This window comes from Cupressus sempervirens, chromosome 8 (assembly GCF_028749045.1).
Source record: "Cupressus sempervirens isolate cs-2001-9-10 chromosome 8, ASM2874904v1, whole genome shotgun sequence".
Taxonomy (NCBI): domain Eukaryota; kingdom Viridiplantae; phylum Streptophyta; class Pinopsida; order Cupressales; family Cupressaceae; genus Cupressus; species Cupressus sempervirens.
The window spans coordinates 299,274,006-299,292,813 of record NC_143125.1 but is presented as its reverse complement, the minus strand read 5'-3'; the positions used below and the strand labels follow the sequence as shown (position 1 = coordinate 299,292,813).

The window sequence follows — 18,808 nt, the reverse complement described above, 5'->3', positions numbered from 1 at the left end:
ACGAGCTCAGTGTAAATTGAATCACTTGGTTGACACTGAGTGGTTCGATCAACACTAGATTCACATCACTGTAATTACGAACTCGATAAGCACTGCACAACTTGGTTTGCACTGAGGAACTCGGTAAACTTTATGAAGCTCTGTTTACACTGCTGATCACCATTATGGTAGAAAATGCTTGGCGCAAACTGAATACATTGTTCCTTGAACTCGGTATGAACTGTAGAACTTGGTAAAGCTTGAAATGCTTGGTTAACACTGTTAACTGTACAATAAGCTCGATAGACACTATCTGTCTAAATAAGTGTGTGTCACTAATAACAAACATGACTGTAATGTCAACAATCTTGTACCCCCATATTAGAACAATTACAAATATTGAGAAGGGGACTTTTATCGTAATTCATTCGTTATATCAAAAATTCAAGTTAAACGTAGAATTACAAATTAGATAGAGCTTGCAATCAACAACCATTAACCATATAATCCCTTATGCAAGCATGAGCAATCATATAATCCTTGCAAGTACTAAGATTTAATATTTTATTTTTAGAGGAAAATAATTGGGTTTAGAAAGTCTCTTGTAATTGGAATTTAAGGATTCTCATCAGAAGACCTCATAAGTGACAACCGAACATTGCCAATTTGATTCTCAAATTTCATAATTCTAACAAGGGATATCATACTTTCCTTCCATAAGTGGTCTGCCTTGTGTATCGTCAAGAGAGGATGGAGAGTTGAACTTTCTACGAAAAGTACCACCCTTTAGCAGCAATAGGACTCATCTTAATTCATCCTTGCCTAGTAACATCCTTGTTTAATTTAATTGTATGCTTGAAGGGACCATTGTCAATAATCTGTGATCAATATTAAACCATCCTTTTAAGTGAGCCACAACCCTTCACTTGAGATTGCTGTAGTTAGAGGCCTTCTTGTAATCACACCTCCCCACTGATTGTTGTGCTTAACTAATACTTAGTTCATTGTAGTGCTATATTCTAATCATTGTTTATCTCTAGCCACTATTTATTAGTGTTTTATTGTTATTCATATTGATATCCCCTTCGTGGTAGGAGCATGTGGTGCAAGGAGAATATGAACAACTAGGGCCAAAGACACGCCTAACTATCAGAACACCTTGCTGAGCAAACACAACGAAAGAAAACACACAGAGAGAACAACACCAAGGAGAGAGAGAACAAAACACTTTTATTGATTCATCAAGGCCTCATGGGTTACAACCAAATACAAAATATAACTTCAAGATCTACAATCCAGCTTTAAATTTGCAATTCCAGAAACATCTTCTTTGAACTCTCTAAGTCTTTACCCTAAACTAAATGAAATATCTCTACTTATACTTGCCAAAACGGCTTACAAAAGACTTTAGATCATTACATAATAGAAAGATCGACCTCAAAACGGTCTGCACTCATCCCAAGACAAGATCCTATCACTAAATTCATGATCCAAATTAAATACATAAGTCAGCTCAAACTAAGAACCAATCATAGAAAAACTCGGTCAAAGAAGGACCCAAGCATCAACAAAATAACAGGTTCACTTAGCGCATGAAGGAACTCTAGCAACACTGAATAACTCGGTTAAGACTATAGGAACTTGGTCAACACTGAACAACTTGGTCAACACTGCTAGAACTCGGATAACACTGTTGGAACTTGGTTAAAATTGCTAGAATCAACAAATGAGCAGGATTACAAAGCAACCTAGGATGATTCTGCTTCAGACAACCAGGGTTGAAAGAAATGATTCTCCTGAATCATGCAAGTGTCACAACCTGAGCTGAATCCGACTCAGATTGAGAAATCCATGTAGCATCTTCAACTGGTCTATTCTTCCACTTTACCAAATATTCATAGTAATCTTTTCCTCTTGTGTTCTTACCAACTCTTTGATCCAATATCTGTTCAACCTCTTCAATCCACTTCGTAGGATAATCATCTGATACCAACAACTTCATCAATTGACTCATGATACTTATACAGATCAGCAACATTAAATATAGGAGATATATCCATGTCATAAGGTAACTCAACTTCATAAGCATTACCCCTGTCAAACTTCCTTAAATTTCTACAAGGTCCAAACTATTTCATTTTCAGCGTACTGTATGTTCCAATAGGAAATCTACCTTTCTTCAAATGAACCATCACTTCATCACCAACTTCAAAAATATTATGTCTTCTATACTTATCAGCATTCTCCTTATACTTCTGATTACTTTGTTCCAATTTCAACTTCACTTCCTCATGCAAAGATTTCACAAAATCAACAAATTCTTGCCCTTAGGAACTTCTCTTTTCTTCTCTTCACCTATAACATCTCTCAAATTTGATATTCCTCTAGGTTGCATTCCAGTAACAATCTCAAAATGTGTTTTTCTTGTACTCCTATTCACAGAATTATTAAATGCAAACTCAGCTTGTGCTAGTACCATACCCCAACTGCTCGGCTTATCTCACCCTAAACATCTCAACAAATTACCCAAGCTTCTATTCACAACCTCTGTCTGTCCATCTATTTGTGAATGGAATGTAGAACTAAATCTCAACTTAGTACCCATCTTCTTCCACAAAGTCCTCAAAAAATAACCAACAAACTTATTGTCTCTATTAGAAATAATACTTTTTGGTAATCCATGCAATCAAATAATCTCTTTGAAGAAAATCTCAGCAACATGCACAACATCTGATGTCTTCTTACATGGTATGAAATGTGCTATCTTAAAAAATCTATCCACAGCAACAAATATGGAATCATACCCTCTTGCTGTCTTAGGTAATTCAAGAACAAAATCCATACTGATGTCACTCTAAGGCTTCTCAGGAACAGAAATAGGTGTATACAATCTAGTATTCTAACTTACTCCTTTTGCAATTTGACAAATTCCACAACTCCTTACAAACTTCTAAACATCCTTATACATTTGTAGCCAAAAATACTTATCCTTCAACAAACTCAATGTCTTATCAATTCCAAAATGTCCGGCCAAACCACCACAATGCTTTTCCTTAATCAAACTAATTCTCATAGAACTTCTTGGTATACATAACTAAATTCCTTTGAACAACATACCTTCTTGAAGGAAATACTCATCACACTTACTCATTTGATTTGATAGATTTGGTGCTCTGCACTCTCTCCACGCCTCAGAAAAATCGGGGTCAGTATCATACAATTCTTTCATTTTATCAAAACAAAGAACTTCAACCTTCATCTCTGTCAACAAAGAACGTCTTCTGCTCAATGCATCAACAACTCGGTTAGTAACTCCACTTTTATGCTTGATCACAAATGTGAAACTGTGCAAGTACTCAACCCACTTCATATGTCTCTGTTTCAACCTATGTTGACTTCCCAAGTACTGTAAAACTTTATGATCAGTATACAACGCAAAATCCTTAGGAATCAAATAATGTCTTCACTTCTTCAAGGCTTGAACAATAGCATAAAACTCTTGATAATACACAAAATACTTAATTTTAGCATTATTCAACTTTTCATTAAAGAAAGCAACAGGTTTATCTTCTTGACTTAATACAACTCCTATTGCATTGCCACTTGCATCACATTCAACTTGAAATACCTCATTGAAATCAGGCAAAGCCAATACAGGGTACTCAACAACCTTTTGTTTCAAAGTCCCAAAACTCTTATCAGCTCCATGTGTCCACTTAAAATCCTTTTTATCTCCTCCCATTGTTTTAGTCATAGCATTACAAACAGAATTGAAATTCTTTGTAAATTTTCTATAAAAACTAGCCAAACCATGGAGTGATCTTACTGCGCCCACATTCTCAGGTGTAGGCCATTCCAAAATTGCTTTAACCTTCTTAGGATCCATTCTCAAACCATCCGCTGAAATCACAAATCCCAAATACACAATCTCCTCCTGCATAAAGGAACACTTTTTCAAGTTAATCATCAACTTCTCCTCTTTCAATCTCTGTAATACTTGTGTAACATGTTCAAGATGTTTTTCCTTAGTCTTACTGAATATCAAAATATCATCCAAATAAACAATCACAAACTTACTCAAGGATCTTTTGAGAACTTCATTCATCAACCTCATGAAAGTAGTAGGTGCATTAGTAAAACCAAAAGGCATTACCAACCATTCATGCAAACCGTCTTTTGTCTTGAAAGCAGTCTTCCATTCATCACCTTCTTTGATTCTGATATTATGATAACCACTCTTCAAATCAATCTTGGTAAAATACTTTGCTTCACTCAAACAATCCATCATGTCATCCATCTTTGGCATAGGAAACCTATATTTCACTGTGATTTTGTTAATAGCTTTGGAATTAGTACACATTCTCCATTCTCCATTCTTCTTAGGTGCTAATACAACAGGTACAACACATGGACTCAAGCTTTTTTTGGTCAAACTTTTCTACAACAACTCATGCACTTGTCTGTTAAGTTCTTCATTCTTTGTAGGTGTCAATCTATATGTGCTTTATTCGGAAAAGTAGCTCCAAGAATCAGGTCCATACAATGATTTATGCTTCTTACTGGTGGTAAACCATCAAGTATATCCTTTGCAACAATTTCTTTATATTCATTCAATGTTACCTTTCAATTGTACTGGCACTTGGGCAATATTGTTAGCTTCTATTGTCACTTGGTCATCACTATTTTTTGTCACTCGGTTATGACTAGCATAACTCGGTCTCGTAGAAATTAAGGCAGATTTGATTCTTCTTCATTTCCTTCTCAAATTGCTTTCCATTGACCACACAAACTCTTAACAGTAGTACAATTAACCTCATCTAGATTTTCAATCAAAGGCAACAATACTTGTTTTCTCCCATTCACCCAAAGAGCATATTGATTCAATCCTCTATCATGTATAGCATATCTATCATATTGCCAAGTTCTACCCAACAATATATGACAACAATCCATAGGCATAATATCACACAAAACTTCATCAAAGTAATTTCCAATCTTGAACTTCACAACACACTGTTCACTTACCAATATCTTATGTTCATCCCTAATCCAGGAAACATGATAGGGTTTATGATGATTCAGCCTCTGCAACTGCAACTTCGTAACTAGCTCCTCTGATGCCAAATTTGTTGAACTTCCATTGTCAATGATCACTTTACAACATTTTCCAGCCATCTTACATCTGGTCTTGAAAAGACTTCTCCTTAGGACAGGTGCCTCATCAATTCCCTTATTACACAAAGTTCTTCTCATCATCAAATTTTTTCCAACCTCAGGTCCACTTGGTGAACCCTCAAGATCTCCTTAAATCACAACATTTCTATTACCTTGTTCATTCTCACCAGAGGATTTACACTCAAAGGATCTATGCCCTTCTTTACCACATCTAAAACAATTACCACGAAAACCACCTCTAGAATAAGAATTACCTCTTCCTCGGTAAGAACTAGTATCTCCTTAGTAAGAATTATGGCCTTTCCATTTAGTCTTTCCTTTGTTATCATTTTTCCATTTAGATCTGCCCTTATCTTGCACAAAATTGTCAGACTTGCCACCTTCTCCATAAGATCTACCTCTGCCTCTTTATAATTTACCACCTTTATTTCTTTGTCTTTGTTCATGCTTCTTTGTCAAGATCTCCTTAGCTTTCAAGGCATATTGATAGGCTTCTTCCACACTTTCCAGTTTCACAAAACTTATCTCATCTTAAATTCCAGAGCTCAATCCATTTGGATACCTTACGACTTGCTCAACCTCATCATCCACATGTCTAGATCTGATGTCCAATCTACAGGATTCCTCAGTGTACTCCTTCACAGTCATGTCCTTTTGTCTCAAATTTTGCATCTTCCTCAACAAGCTAACTTGGTAATTGATAGGAAGTAACTCTTCTTCACTTCGTTCACCATTTTCAGCCAAGTCATGATCTTCTCCTTTCCTCTCCTTTGTCTATCAGTTTGCAAATGCTCCCACCATAGTAAGACATGACCTTTCAACCTAGTGATTGCAATTTTCACCTTCCTATTATTAGGAGTGTTTTCAAACTCAAAGAACCCTCCCATATCAGAGATCCAATCCAACACAACATTAGTGTCCAATTTTTCATTATAAGGAACAACTTCTACAATGGGCTTTGAATGTGCCCTAGACAACACTCTCAACAATCTTTCCTCATCTTGATCTTTCTCAAGTTTTGGATTAGGGTTTGGTGCCATTGCTTCATCATCATTCACATCGTTAAGATGTGCTCTCCTCTGGGCTGTCTCCACAACATCTAATCTAGCTGCAATTTGTCTCAACATGTCTATAATAGTAGTGTTAGCATTTCTTCTGCCTCAAACCATCTTTACAAATAGGTTCTTGCAAGATTGTAACCCTCTGCAAGTTATAGGTCAAATCCGCAGATCTGCCACCCTACAACCAAATTCAACTTAGGATTCTATACGATCCAATCTCCACAAGGATGAACCTCAAGCTTTGATACCACCTGGTGCAGGGAGGAAATTGAAGAGCTAAGGCCAAAGGCACTCCTAACTATCCAACCACCTTGCTGAGCAAACATAACAGAAGCAAAAACACCGAGAACAACACCAAGGAGAGATGACAAAACGCTTTTATTGATTCATCAAGTTATTAGCATACATGCCTAGTTGTAAGGCTTTCTGAGTTATGACCAGATACAAAATATAACTTTAAGATCTATAATCCAACTTCAAATTCGCAATTCCAGAAACATCTACTTTGAACTCTCTGTCTCTACCCTAAACTAAACCAAATACCTCTACTTATACTTGCCAAAACGGCTTACAAAAGATTTTAAATTATTACATAATAGAAAGGCTGACCTTAAAATGGTCTACACTCATCCCAAGACAAGATCCTATCATTAAATTCATGATCCAAATTAAATACATAAGTCGGCTCAAATTAAGAACCAATCATAGATAGACTCGGTCAAAGGACCCGAGCATCGGTAAAATAATAGGTTCACTCGGTGCATCAAGGAACACTCGGTCAACACTGAACAACTCGGTTAACACTGTAGCAACTCGGTCAACACTGCTAGAACTCGGTTAACAATGGACAACTCGGTTAACACTGCTGGAACTCAGTTAAAATTGCCAGAATGAACAAATGAGTAGGATTACAGGACAACCCAGGATGCTTCTGCATCAATATGACAATCTATCCTTTCTAAGATTTCTTTATAGCATCTTCTATGGGTAGGCCTTTCCACTTTACCAAAAAATCAGAAATAACCTTTTTCTTTAGTCTCTTTTCCCAAACATTGAGAGTGGTTTGTGGTTCCAAAATTAGTTTCCCTTTGTCATAAAGTGGGGTTAGTTCCACATAGGGGGTAACATGTTGCCCTAACACTTTTTTGAGTTGGGATGAATGAAATACATTATAAATTCTTCTGTTCTTTGGCAATTTCAACTTGTAGGCTACTTCACCCATCCTTCTCAAGATCTTGTATAGCGTGTAAAAGTGGGGCTTGAGCTTTTATGCTTTGCTAACCTTGATTGAAGATTGCTTGTATGGTTGTAGTTATAAAGCTAGGTCCCCAACTTCAAAGGTTCTATCAGTTTAGTTTTGATTGGCATAAATCTATTGTTGGTTATGTGCTTGATGCAGATTGTCCTTGAGTGTGTTCATGATGTCCATACTTTGTTGGATGAAGTTCTTGGCTCTTAATATGCAACTTTCTTGGAGAATCAAACTTCTAAAAGAGGTCGTCTTACATTCATATAATGTCATGGATGGGCTATTTCAGAGTGACATGTGGTGGGTGGTATTATAACAATACGCACCCAATTGCAACCGTTTTTCCATGCATTTTGTTGGCCTATGACATGATTTCTTAGCTATCCTTTCATCTACTTGTTAACAATCTCCTTTTCTCCATCTGTTCGAGGGCAATTACTTGTATTAGGTGTAAGTTTGAATCCTTCAAGATGGAGGAGTTCTTGCTAGAATAAGATAAGGAATCTGTTGGAGATAGTCACTGCGATAGAGATCTCTATCTCTAGGTGTAAATATTGTTATGGTCACCTTCAACTGAAGAAGACATTTATGATAATAATTTTAATGATAAATATAATGACGTGTCATTTGACATGCATTGTGGCATGAAAATATGAAGAGATGTGTATTTGAAAATGAAGTCTGTAATGGACACCCCTGGATGTCCCAAAAAACTAAACCAAATTGCTGAAAGGAATTATGTCAAACAGTTTGCATTCAACTTCTTAAAACCCCTTATAACTCCGAAAATCAAACGTTTATTTGTTTGTTGTGTTTCGTGCATGGAATTGGTATCGTACAACATAAACAAGAAATAAATTACAATAATATGCAAAGTGGAAATGAATGGCTGCTAATAAAATGTTATTTTCAGAATTCATAAAACCAAATACATGGCAGATTTATCAACTCACTAATTACTTCAGCAGTATTGACATAATACTCCAGCCCATGCTTTCGAACTTGCTGCTACAATACTTTGTCCTTCAATCAGTCCACTACCTTCATAATACCATTCCCTCAAAGCGGCATAAGCGTCAGACAAGTAGTGAAGAAGATATGAGCAAAATACCAAATCTGCCTGTAGCCGAAAATGCAACTAAACTGCCTGATAATGAAGCCAATAATAAAGAATTCCAAAGGCCAAACCCCAAGGGAATGACGTCTAGAATGTTACAAGAGAGGATAGACGTCCTCAAATGCCAAGAACGGAGCTGCAACTCACACACCAATTTCTTCTCATATTCAACCTGCCTAATGAAGCCACAAATGCTTCCTTTTATTCTATTTCCAAGGGTCCGCTCAACTCATATGGGCAATGTGGGATAAAAGATATGTAATATATAAAACATATATTAAAATACCCCTTATGTCTCCCTTGGGTACACATCACCATAAAATAAATATTAAAGTAACACTTTAATATTTTACAATTAAATTAGACGTTACTTTAATAAAACTTCAAGCATTAAAATGTATTAGCAATCGAACTCCGAATAATGCGAGTGATAGCTCATCGGAAAGCTCTCATCGAGGAGTATCGAATCCAATCACCAAAATTGACCTGCACTGTGTCCTGCCGACTTACTAAAAATAGTATGCCTGAAACTAAGTAAATCAACTTCGTTTTGGCCCAAACTGGAAATGACTAGGCCAAAACACTCCAGGATCCCATTAAACCCTTCGTTAGCCCTCAAGACCATGTAGAACAAGGCTAACGCACACACACTTGATCAACTGCTAAAAGAACGTGAAGGCCAAAAGATGGGATCATTACAAATCCGCCCTCCTTGAAATTGCTTGTCCTCAAGCAATTAAGTAACATAATGGACTCCAACCTCCACCTGGATCCCAATAGGTGATATCCATATGGAAGTTAAACCAACTGCAAATCCGCATCATCAGGACCAACCCTGGTAGCCTAGCATTCAAACCTTGTGCTGATGAAGTCAAAATGTCACCATAAGGCAACTCCATAGAAGATCTATGAAACGTCTTCTTCCCTTTATCCATCCACATAATATATATTGGACTGGAATGCATATTATCACCATCATGCATTGAAAAAGATGTAGTTGTAGGTGAACCATATGTACTCATGCTAACTGTATCAACAATAGGTGTTGCCGCATCGAAATATATGGACATAGGAACAACATTAACTGCTGCAACAGAAAACTGAACTGAATTTGTAGTTGATGAAAACTCATAATCATTAACATGTGTGGCTTCATTTGAAAATACATCAACCACTGCATTTATACCATTAAACTCCTCATTGGATGCTTCAGCTGACATAGAAGTGGCTGCTGATATGATAGTATCCTCGCATTCTCCTAATTCCACTATTGCTACATCATCATCCCCTGACAAGGCTTCATATGTGGTCTCCTGACTTTGCACGCATGTCTCTACTGACTCTGCCGAAATGCCCACATCACCAACATCATCGCTGGCTGGCTCTATACGTGTCTCAATCCCACCTGAGAAATCGACTACCTTTTGCTCTGGAGCAACATACAAATCATCAATGTTGATGCCCATCTGTCTAGCCATAAGCTGCAACATCATATCCATTCGCCTATTCTGCTCCTGTTGCACATGTTGCCCCTTCTCTAATGTACCCAATAACTGTCTGAACATCACATCTTGATCTGGACTAATATACATCTTTATCTAGCTATCAATATGATCTCCACAGGATGGCAGGACTTATAGCTCTGATACCACTGTAATGGACACCCCTGGATGTCCCAAAAAACTAAACCAAATTGCTGAAAGGAATTATGTCAAACAGTTTGCATCAGAGTAACGAGAATCGCCATAAAATCGCCTGAATCGGCGATTCGGCGATTAGATTCAGCAATGGCGATTTTTTTGGAGTCGGAAATCGCCATTGCCGATTTCTTCAAGTGAATCGCCTGAATCGCCGATTCAGGCGATTCAGGCAAAAAATCGCATGAATCGCCTAGAAAAATCGGCAGGAATCGCCCGCGGCCAATAAAGTATAGAGTTGTAAAATTTTAAAAAATTGCTTGGTTTTTTTACTTTGTTTTTGACCATTTCTCTTTGTTATAACCCTAAAGGGCCTTCTATTTATTCAACATGAGTAGAAGAGAGGAAAAGTGAGAGAGAAGAAGAGAAAAGAAAAGCCATAGGTTTCTAACCGGCAAGAAGAAAGAGCACAAAAGAGATCAGCAATCCATTTGGGGAGGCCATCAATTGCATTGGGAGCATTAGGGAGCCAATCTCAACACTCCTCAACTCATTTGCAAGAGGTAAGTGCTCTTTTTTTTTTTTGCATGTTAGTGTATTATGCATTTTTTGTTAAATTTTTATAGTTTTCAAGATTTTTAGTTTAGATCTTGAATGTTCTTTATTTTTACTAAGTTGCAAACTAGGGTTTGTTGTTTTGTAGCTTTTATTAGCTTCAAACTTTGATATTTTACATATAAATTTTTATTGCAGCAGCCTTTGCTTTCATTTTTTGCAAATTCGCAATGGGTAGAAAAGATGAATGTTGGAAATATAACGAAGAGTTTCCTGGAAGAACCAAATATCAAACAAAATGTATTTTTTGTAAAGAAAAAATAACTTCTGGGGGTATTTATAGATTGAAATACCACATTGCTGCTATACCTGGACACGATGTTACAATTTGCACTCACCAAACTCCTGAGGCAAAACGCACTTGCTTAATGGCATTAGAAAAAATTGAAAAAGACAAAGCCAATAGGAAAATGCAACTTGAAGGGTTAAGGGGTATTGGCTCCCATGTTCCCGCATCTGCATCTGCAGCCGCATCCACATCTGCATCTGCATTAGCTTCTGCATCTGTAGGTTGTGTTGGAGAGGGTTCTTCTAGGCCTCCTTTTTATCCTAGTTCTTCTGCTCGTGCTGGTGCTAGTCGGTCACATACTGAGACAGAGTCCCACACCAACCTATTGCAGCCTAGAGTGCGGAAAAATAGAATGGATAGTTACTTTGTGCCCCGCACTACTCCTGGTTCCCAACCCACGCTTGAGGGCATGGGTTTGAACAAGGAAATTCATGATGCTGCCAGAAAGGAGATATGCAAATTTTGGTACTTTTGCAACATTCCATTTATTGCAGCCAGGTAATTGATTCTTTTTTCGTTGTTTTCTTTAAAGTTAAAATTAAAAGTAAAAGTAAAACTTTAATTATATTTACTTGTTTTATAATTTGAGTCTTTGACATCTAAATTTTTATTTGTGACAGGGCTCCTTATTGGCAGAACATGATAGACGCGGTTGCTATTTGTGGTCCGGGGTTTAAAGTCCCAACTGAGGCTGAGTTGAGCGGATACCTCTTGGATGAGATGGTAGAGGACATGAGGGCTGAGCTCGAGGAGAACCGAAAGGAGTGGATTGCAAAGGGTTGCACCATCATGACTGATGGTTGGACAGATAGGAGGAATAGAACACTCCTCAATTTTCTTGTATCCTGTGGAGGTAATTGATCATTCTACTTTCCTACATACATAATTGTAAATTTTGATTTGTTGAATGCTAATTTGTTGATGATCCATTTAATTTTAATATTCTAATTCGTTGTTTTGTTACTTGTAGGATATACCATGTTCATCAAATCCATTGATGCTTCCGCACATGTAAAAAATGCCACATACTTATGTGAGGCTATTGAGGAAGTCATAGCAGAGGTGGAAGAACAAAATGTGATCCAGGTGGTGACGGATAATGCAGCAAGTTATGTTGCTGCAGGTAAACTTTTAACTTTTCAAGTTTTGAAAATAAATTTATTTGAATTTTGAAATTTGAATTTCTAATTGACTTAAAATTGTTGTAGGTAAACTTTTGATGGAGAGGCACTCCACCATATTTTGGTCCCCTTGTGCGGCACATTGCATTGACCTCATGTTGGAGGAAATTGGCAAACTTGAGTTTGTCAAGTCATGTGTGGAAAGGGCAAAAAACATATGCAAATTCATTTATAATCATTCATTTGTCCTTAGCACAATGAGGAAGTACACAGAAGGAAAAGAGTTAGCTCGCCCAGGTATCACGAGGTTTGCCTCGAATTTCATCACCTTGCAGTCCTTGTTGACATCAAGGGATGAATTGAGGAGCATGTTTGTTGGGCGGGAGTGGATTTCCTCTTCCTATGCTACGACCACTGTAGGGATAGATGTGGCGGATTGCATATTTGATGAGGATGGTTTTTGGAAACCCGCTAGAGAAATCCTGCAGGTAAATTTATTGCAATTTAACATTTAGTATTTTACTTTTACTTTAAGTTATATTATTTTATATTTAAGTTTTGACTCAAGTTTTTTGTTTTACTTTATATGTAGGTCACTGAGCCCCTTGTAGCTTTGCTACGAACTGCTGATGGGGAGAAGCCCTCTATGGGCTACATTTATGAGGGCATGGATAGGGCCAAGGAGGCCATCAGAGCCCAATATGCAGGAGTGCAGGAGAGGTATGGCCCTATTTGGGACATCATCGATAGGAGATGGCAGAATCAGCTCCATCGACCCATCCATGCAGCAGCTTACTTTCTGAATCCGGCATATCGTTTCCGTCCTGAGTTCAAGGCGGATGCGGAGGTTCTCACTGGCTTATACACAGTGATTCAGAGGTTGAGTAGCGATGAAGATAGCGCTGCTGCGATTGTTGAGCTAGACCAGTTCAACAATAAAGAGGGGCCACTTTTCTCTAGCAGGATGGCCATAAATGCTCAGACAACACTACAGCCAGGTAAAAATTAAATAATATATTCAATGTTCATGAATCTAGATTCTAATCTTAAAGTTGATTATGTAATTTTAGAGTTAACTTGTAATTTGTAAATGAGACTAATTGTTTCTATTTTCAATTTTTCCCTTATTGCAGATAGATGGTGGCAAATGTTTGGGGCCACAACCCCAAAACTTCAAAAAATTGCCATTCATATTCTGAGTCAGCCAAGCAGCGCTTCTGGATGTGAGCGCAGTTGGTCCATGTTCGAGCACATCCATTCGAAGAGGAGAAACAGGTTGACAGTGCAGAAGTTGAATGATATTGTCTTTGTTCATTGCAACCTCCGTCTTAGGATCAGACAGATTTTGGGCACTGACTCCTCTCCAATCATTCTAGAGGAGATTGATCCAGAATCGGAGTGGCTCACAGAGGTTGTGGATCCAGTCTTCACTGAGGAAGACCGTGTGTGGGTTGACCAGGTGGATATAGAGGCTGAGGCAGCTAGAGCACGTTCTTCAGGCATTGGTAGACGCACACATGCACGCACAGGCACAGGCCCTAGCGACGTTCATGAGCCCATCTTACATGCGGGAGATATGGCTCGGCAGTCCTCTAGGACCTACATTAGACGCCTTGCTACTAGGCAGACTGGATACTCAGAGGCTGAGGCTGAGGCTGCAGCCGAGCTTCAGGATGATGTTGAGGATGATGATGATGACTATGAGTCTGAGGCTTGAGCTGGAGCCTTGTTTTTATATTTTGTTTACAAATATTGATACTGAATCATTGATAGACATATGTTTCAAACTTTCATGGATCTTCATCTTAGATTCTTACATACATTTATGATTTGATGTCTTATGGATCATCTTACATACATTCTATGATTTAAATCATTGTGATCATTTGATTTCTATTTACTTCAGCTAGCCTACAATTTACATTTTAGATAACATAGTTACATATGTGATGGATTTTATGTTCCATGTTTATGTATGTTAAGTTTTAACTTCTATTTGATGATGTTATAGTGTGTTTAAGTTATATTCAATAAAGGGTGCATGAAATAAGTTTTAAATTGTTAAAATCTTTAAATTTAAAGGGTTTTTTCAAATTTGCCGATTCATTGCCGATTCATTGCCGATTCACGATTCGATTCGGCCTTGCCGATTCCGATCCGATTCCGATTCTTGTTACTTTGGTTTGCATTCAACTTCTTAAAACTCCTTATAACTCTGGAAATCAAACGTTTATTTGTTTGTTGTGTTTCGTGCATGGAATTGGTATCATACAACATAAACAAGAAAGAAACTACAATAATATGCAAAGTGGAAATGAATGGCTGCTAATAAAATGTTATTTTCAGAATTCATAAAACCAAATACATGGCAGATTTATCAACTCACTAATTACTTCAGCAGTATTGACATAATACTCCAGCCCATGCTTTCGAACTTGCTGCTACAATACTTTGTCCTTCAATCAGTCCACTACCTTCATAATACCATTCCCTCAAAGCGGCATAAGCCTCAGACAAGTAGTGAAGAAGATATGAGCAAAATACCAAATCTGCCTGTAGCCGAAAATGCAACTAAACTGCCTGATAATGAAGCCAATAACAAAGAATTCCAAAGGCCAAACCCCAAGGGAATGACGTCTAGAATGTTACAAGAGAGGATAGACATCCTCAAATGCCAAGAACGGAGCTGCAACTCACACACCAATTTCTTCTCATATTCAACTTGCCTAATGAAGCCACAAATGCTTCCTTTTATTCTATTTCCAAGGGTCCGCTCAACTCATATGGGCAATGTGGGATAAAAGATATGTAATATATAAAACATATATTAAAATACCCCTTATGTCTCCCTTGGGTACACATCACCATAAAATAAATATTAAAGTAACACTTTAATATTTTACAATTAAATTAGACGTTACTTTAATAAAACTTCAGGCATTAAAATGTATTAGCAATCGAACTCCAAATAATGCGAGTGATAGCTCATCGGAAAGCTCTCATCGAGGAGTATCGAATCCAATCACCAAAATTGACCTGCACTGTGTCCTGCCGACTTACTAAAAATAGTATGCCTGAAACTAAGTAAATCAACTTCGTTTTGGCCCAAACTGGAAATGACTAGGCCAAAACACTCCAAGATCCCATTAAACCCTTCGTTAGCCCTCAAGACCATGTAGAACAAGGCTAACGCACACACACTTGGTCAACTGCTAAAAGAACGTGAAGGCCAAAAGATGGGATCATTACAAAGTCATGTTTTGGGAAATTCAAGAGACCTTCGATTGTAATGTGAAGAATCTCTCTGTGTTATATATATATCGCATCAAGCGAAAGGCATTCCACACTTGAACATTTTATTATCAATAAATTGATATTTTGTTGTGTGGTTCGGTTTTTCCCATCATTTTAGAGGGGATTTCCTAAGGTAACTTCCGGTGTATTTTGTATTTGTTATGTTTTCCTTATTATTGTTTATCTTTATTTTCTAGAAAAAATCTAACATGGTATTAGAGCCAGGTTATGACAGCAATATAGGAGTAGCAATGTTCTGAGAGGCTACGAGTAGATTCTCACTCTTGGAGGCTCATGTTCTGCATTTATTTGCATTATTGTGGAGCTTGTATTTGGAGATTGAAAGTTCAAGTTGCAATATATTTGCATCTGTTCAATTATTTGCAAATATTGAATTGAGTGTCTATAATTGTTGTTGTATGACATTTGTAGCATCTTAGAAGTCAATATTTGGCTATAGAGCCTTAGTCTCGACATTTATGTTTGTGTAGTATGAGCGTACACTTTGAATATTATTATCGGTAGCATATTGTGATTAAAATCTAGACTTTTGCAATAATGTGCAAATTCATATTTCTTTTCTGGGTGTCTTGCCTTGGCATCGTAAGGAGGCTAGTGATTTTGTCATCGATGCTCCTTATGTTTTGTAATATTGTGGAGGTAAGGCCTTCTCCAAGGGCCTTTATTTTCTCATCCATGTTCACCCCCATTGCATGCGTTTATGAAATTAGGGTCCGTTCTGTTCAGAAATAAGTCTGGTAGGGTCGCTCTTCCTTTAGTAACTGCTGTCACACATTTTTGTGATGTTGAAGTGCATAATATTGTTTTGTATTATTCTATTCAAATTTAATATGCTTTCCACTATGTGTCTTCAATACTTCCTTCAACAGTTTCAAGCGTTGGTCATAAATTCTTTATATTGAATCGATTTTGTGTTTGTATTTATTATATGTCAGTTCCATAATCTTTTGTTTAATGACTGTTGAGGACGATTAGGATTCAAGTGTAACAGTTATCGATTCATTTTATGTGTATCTGTGTTGATTGAGCTTTTCCTTCAACGCTTGCTTTCCTATTTTTTTTCATTGGCAATCAATATGAAGGATTATTCTTGCAACTTGGTTATTGTCGGGCTGGGAGTTATATCGAAATAGCTTGCTCAACAGTTTCGGAAATAGGAGAATCGCTGAAATTGACGGGAAGCAACTTCCATTGATGTTCGAGAGGTGTGTATCCACTCTTATTTGGTCCACTTGACTCCACCATGGTTTCCCCTTCTGCATGAGTTTCGGCTTGCAACAACAAAATCAGACGCAATAACCATTTTTAGCAACTTGTTGTGCATGCATCGGTTCATTTCAATTTTGGCTAGCATCGTAAGTTGGAGTTTTACTTCAGTTTGCTTCAGAACTGATCATAGAGCATCATATATTGGTGAAATCAATTGTGGAAAAAATTTTAGATGATTTTTGGAATCTATTGTATCCATTGAAGGAATCCATCATTATTGATGTAACTGCTCGGGCATCATATGCATGATGTTTGAAAACACGCTTGGAGCCCGTTCACCCTTCTCCAAATTGGTAACAAAGTCTATTGGAAAAGAACTATTCATTCTTGATGGCTAAACTCCTTAATAAACCTTTCAAACCCTTCTAATGTCTCATCCTATCGTACCGGACTCAATTGAGTACCTCAACAACAGGAAGAACAAGAATAGGGCAGATCAAAAGGGGCTTTGGATCCATTATAACTTAAAGATATATGCTGGGGAGGTCGAGGAAAAGTATGGGAACATTAGTGTGAGTGTGAACGAGAAGAACAAAGATGGAAAGGTTAAATGGTAAGAAGGAGATAGCCCATAAATATGCGTGAATGGTCATTAGTGCCAATGAGTCTACAAACAACAACAATATCCTGACAGACTGACACAAGGTAGGATGGGGAAATGAACCGAGATCACTGACCAACCACTCTGCTAGAGTATACACACGGAAGCTAACACAATAATGAGAGATACCACAAAATATATATTGATTCCATATGGAGATATGATGAGACAATCTAGTTTCAACATGCCAGGAATAAGGCCTACCTTGTTGCAGCCATAAACATTCAAATTACTATCAATGAGCTTAGAAGCTCAAGTCTATAGAGCCAAATTTGGAATGTCTATCTTCTATCCAACTTAATCACTATTTACTCTAATCCTAGATCTTAAATATATAGCCAGCAAGACCACAAGTCGGCCTGTCAGGCAAATTATTACAAAATAATGGTCCTGCCCCGAAGGAGAAATTAGAGACCAAACATTTAATCAAAATAACATTTGTGGGGACAAAGATAGGTCCACAGGTGATCCAAGAAGAGATCTCCAAGGCCACAAAAAACCTTGATAACACAAAAACCTCATGGAAGCCAAACACTACACGTAACTTGGGCTGCCAAAAAAGAACATGCCTCAAGTAAAGATAGAGTATAACTCCCATATATGATGAAATTAGATTCCACGAACATAGGATAAGAATCCGTGATAGGTCCTCATTAGGTACAAACCTGCACGGAAAGAAATACCACAAACAACAAAGGCCATTCCATGAACAACATACAAGAACAAATACATGGAAATGATTTTGGTTGATGCAAGATTGCCAAATAACCCAAGATACTTGTGCAACACAGATGAATCCGACTTCACTATGTAGCTAGTATCGTCCTGGATTTCCTAACATTCATAAGTTTTATTTTGATCAAAGACAAAAGCATGGATGCAGTTGTTGTTTTGTATGAAATATCAGGTAAGTGTAATGGTGATTGTTTTCTTTTGTAGAAAAAAGTGTGATCAGGTTGTAGTTTTTATTATTATATATGGTCTACATATATGTTAGTGTAGCAGATAGTTTATTCTCTGTGGGTTTTTAAAAGATTATAGGATCTTTGATAAAGAAATACTAATACCTTCTTTGTGTCTTTTAGATAATAATTTCGGTATACTGATATAGAATTACTAGCATAACATATATGTTACTGAATCTGATTCAGATTACAGTTATATATATTGAAGACCTTGAACAGATATACTTGTGATTCTAAATACAATATATATTACTTACTGTCAAACTGACCTGAATCTGTATCAACTGTATTATCCTTAGGAAATTGCTTGTATTGCTGATGGAGAATAATGCATTGTCATGTTTATTGATCATCACTCAAACATCAGCGATCGGCTATATGAATAATGGTGAGGAGTCATGTTCCCGTAGGGACA

The 18,808-nt window shown here is 37.2% G+C and overlaps 1 protein-coding gene and 1 long non-coding RNA gene across 4 annotated transcripts in view; both read left to right on the top strand.

The window, feature by feature from the left end:
• Nucleotides 1-18,808, top strand: part of LOC149542607 (uncharacterized) — an 84,488-nt gene that overhangs the window by 47,963 nt on the left and 17,717 nt on the right. The window lies entirely within an intron of this gene.
• Nucleotides 10,316-14,137, top strand: LOC149542608 (uncharacterized). 2 transcript variants are annotated; one of them, XM_089797499.1, is made up of 7 exons: nucleotides 10,316-10,508; nucleotides 10,617-11,620; nucleotides 11,743-11,975; nucleotides 12,093-12,245; nucleotides 12,331-12,731; nucleotides 12,836-13,241; nucleotides 13,377-14,137. In XM_089797499.1, the coding sequence occupies exons 2-7, from the start codon at nucleotides 11,004-11,006 to the stop codon at nucleotides 13,958-13,960; spliced, it is 2,394 nt and encodes a 797-aa protein (XP_089653625.1). In that variant the 5' UTR covers nucleotides 10,316-10,508; nucleotides 10,617-11,003; the 3' UTR covers nucleotides 13,961-14,137. The 2 variants fall into 2 exon arrangements, with proteins under 2 accessions (XP_089653625.1, XP_089653624.1); XM_089797498.1 differs by having other exon boundaries at nucleotides 10,316-11,620.

Bases quoted from the DNA above. Each gene is read 5' to 3' on its own strand.
- LOC149542608 (XM_089797499.1), top strand. From the start codon at position 11,004: ATGGGTAGAAAAGATGAATGTTGGAAATATAACGAAGAGTTTCCTGGA. The intron at 12,246-12,330 runs GTAAACTTTTAA...AAATTGTTGTAG, and splicing joins AGCAAGTTATGTTGCTGCAG to GTAAACTTTTGATGGAGAGG. The intron at 12,732-12,835 runs GTAAATTTATTG...CTTTATATGTAG, and splicing joins CCGCTAGAGAAATCCTGCAG to GTCACTGAGCCCCTTGTAGC.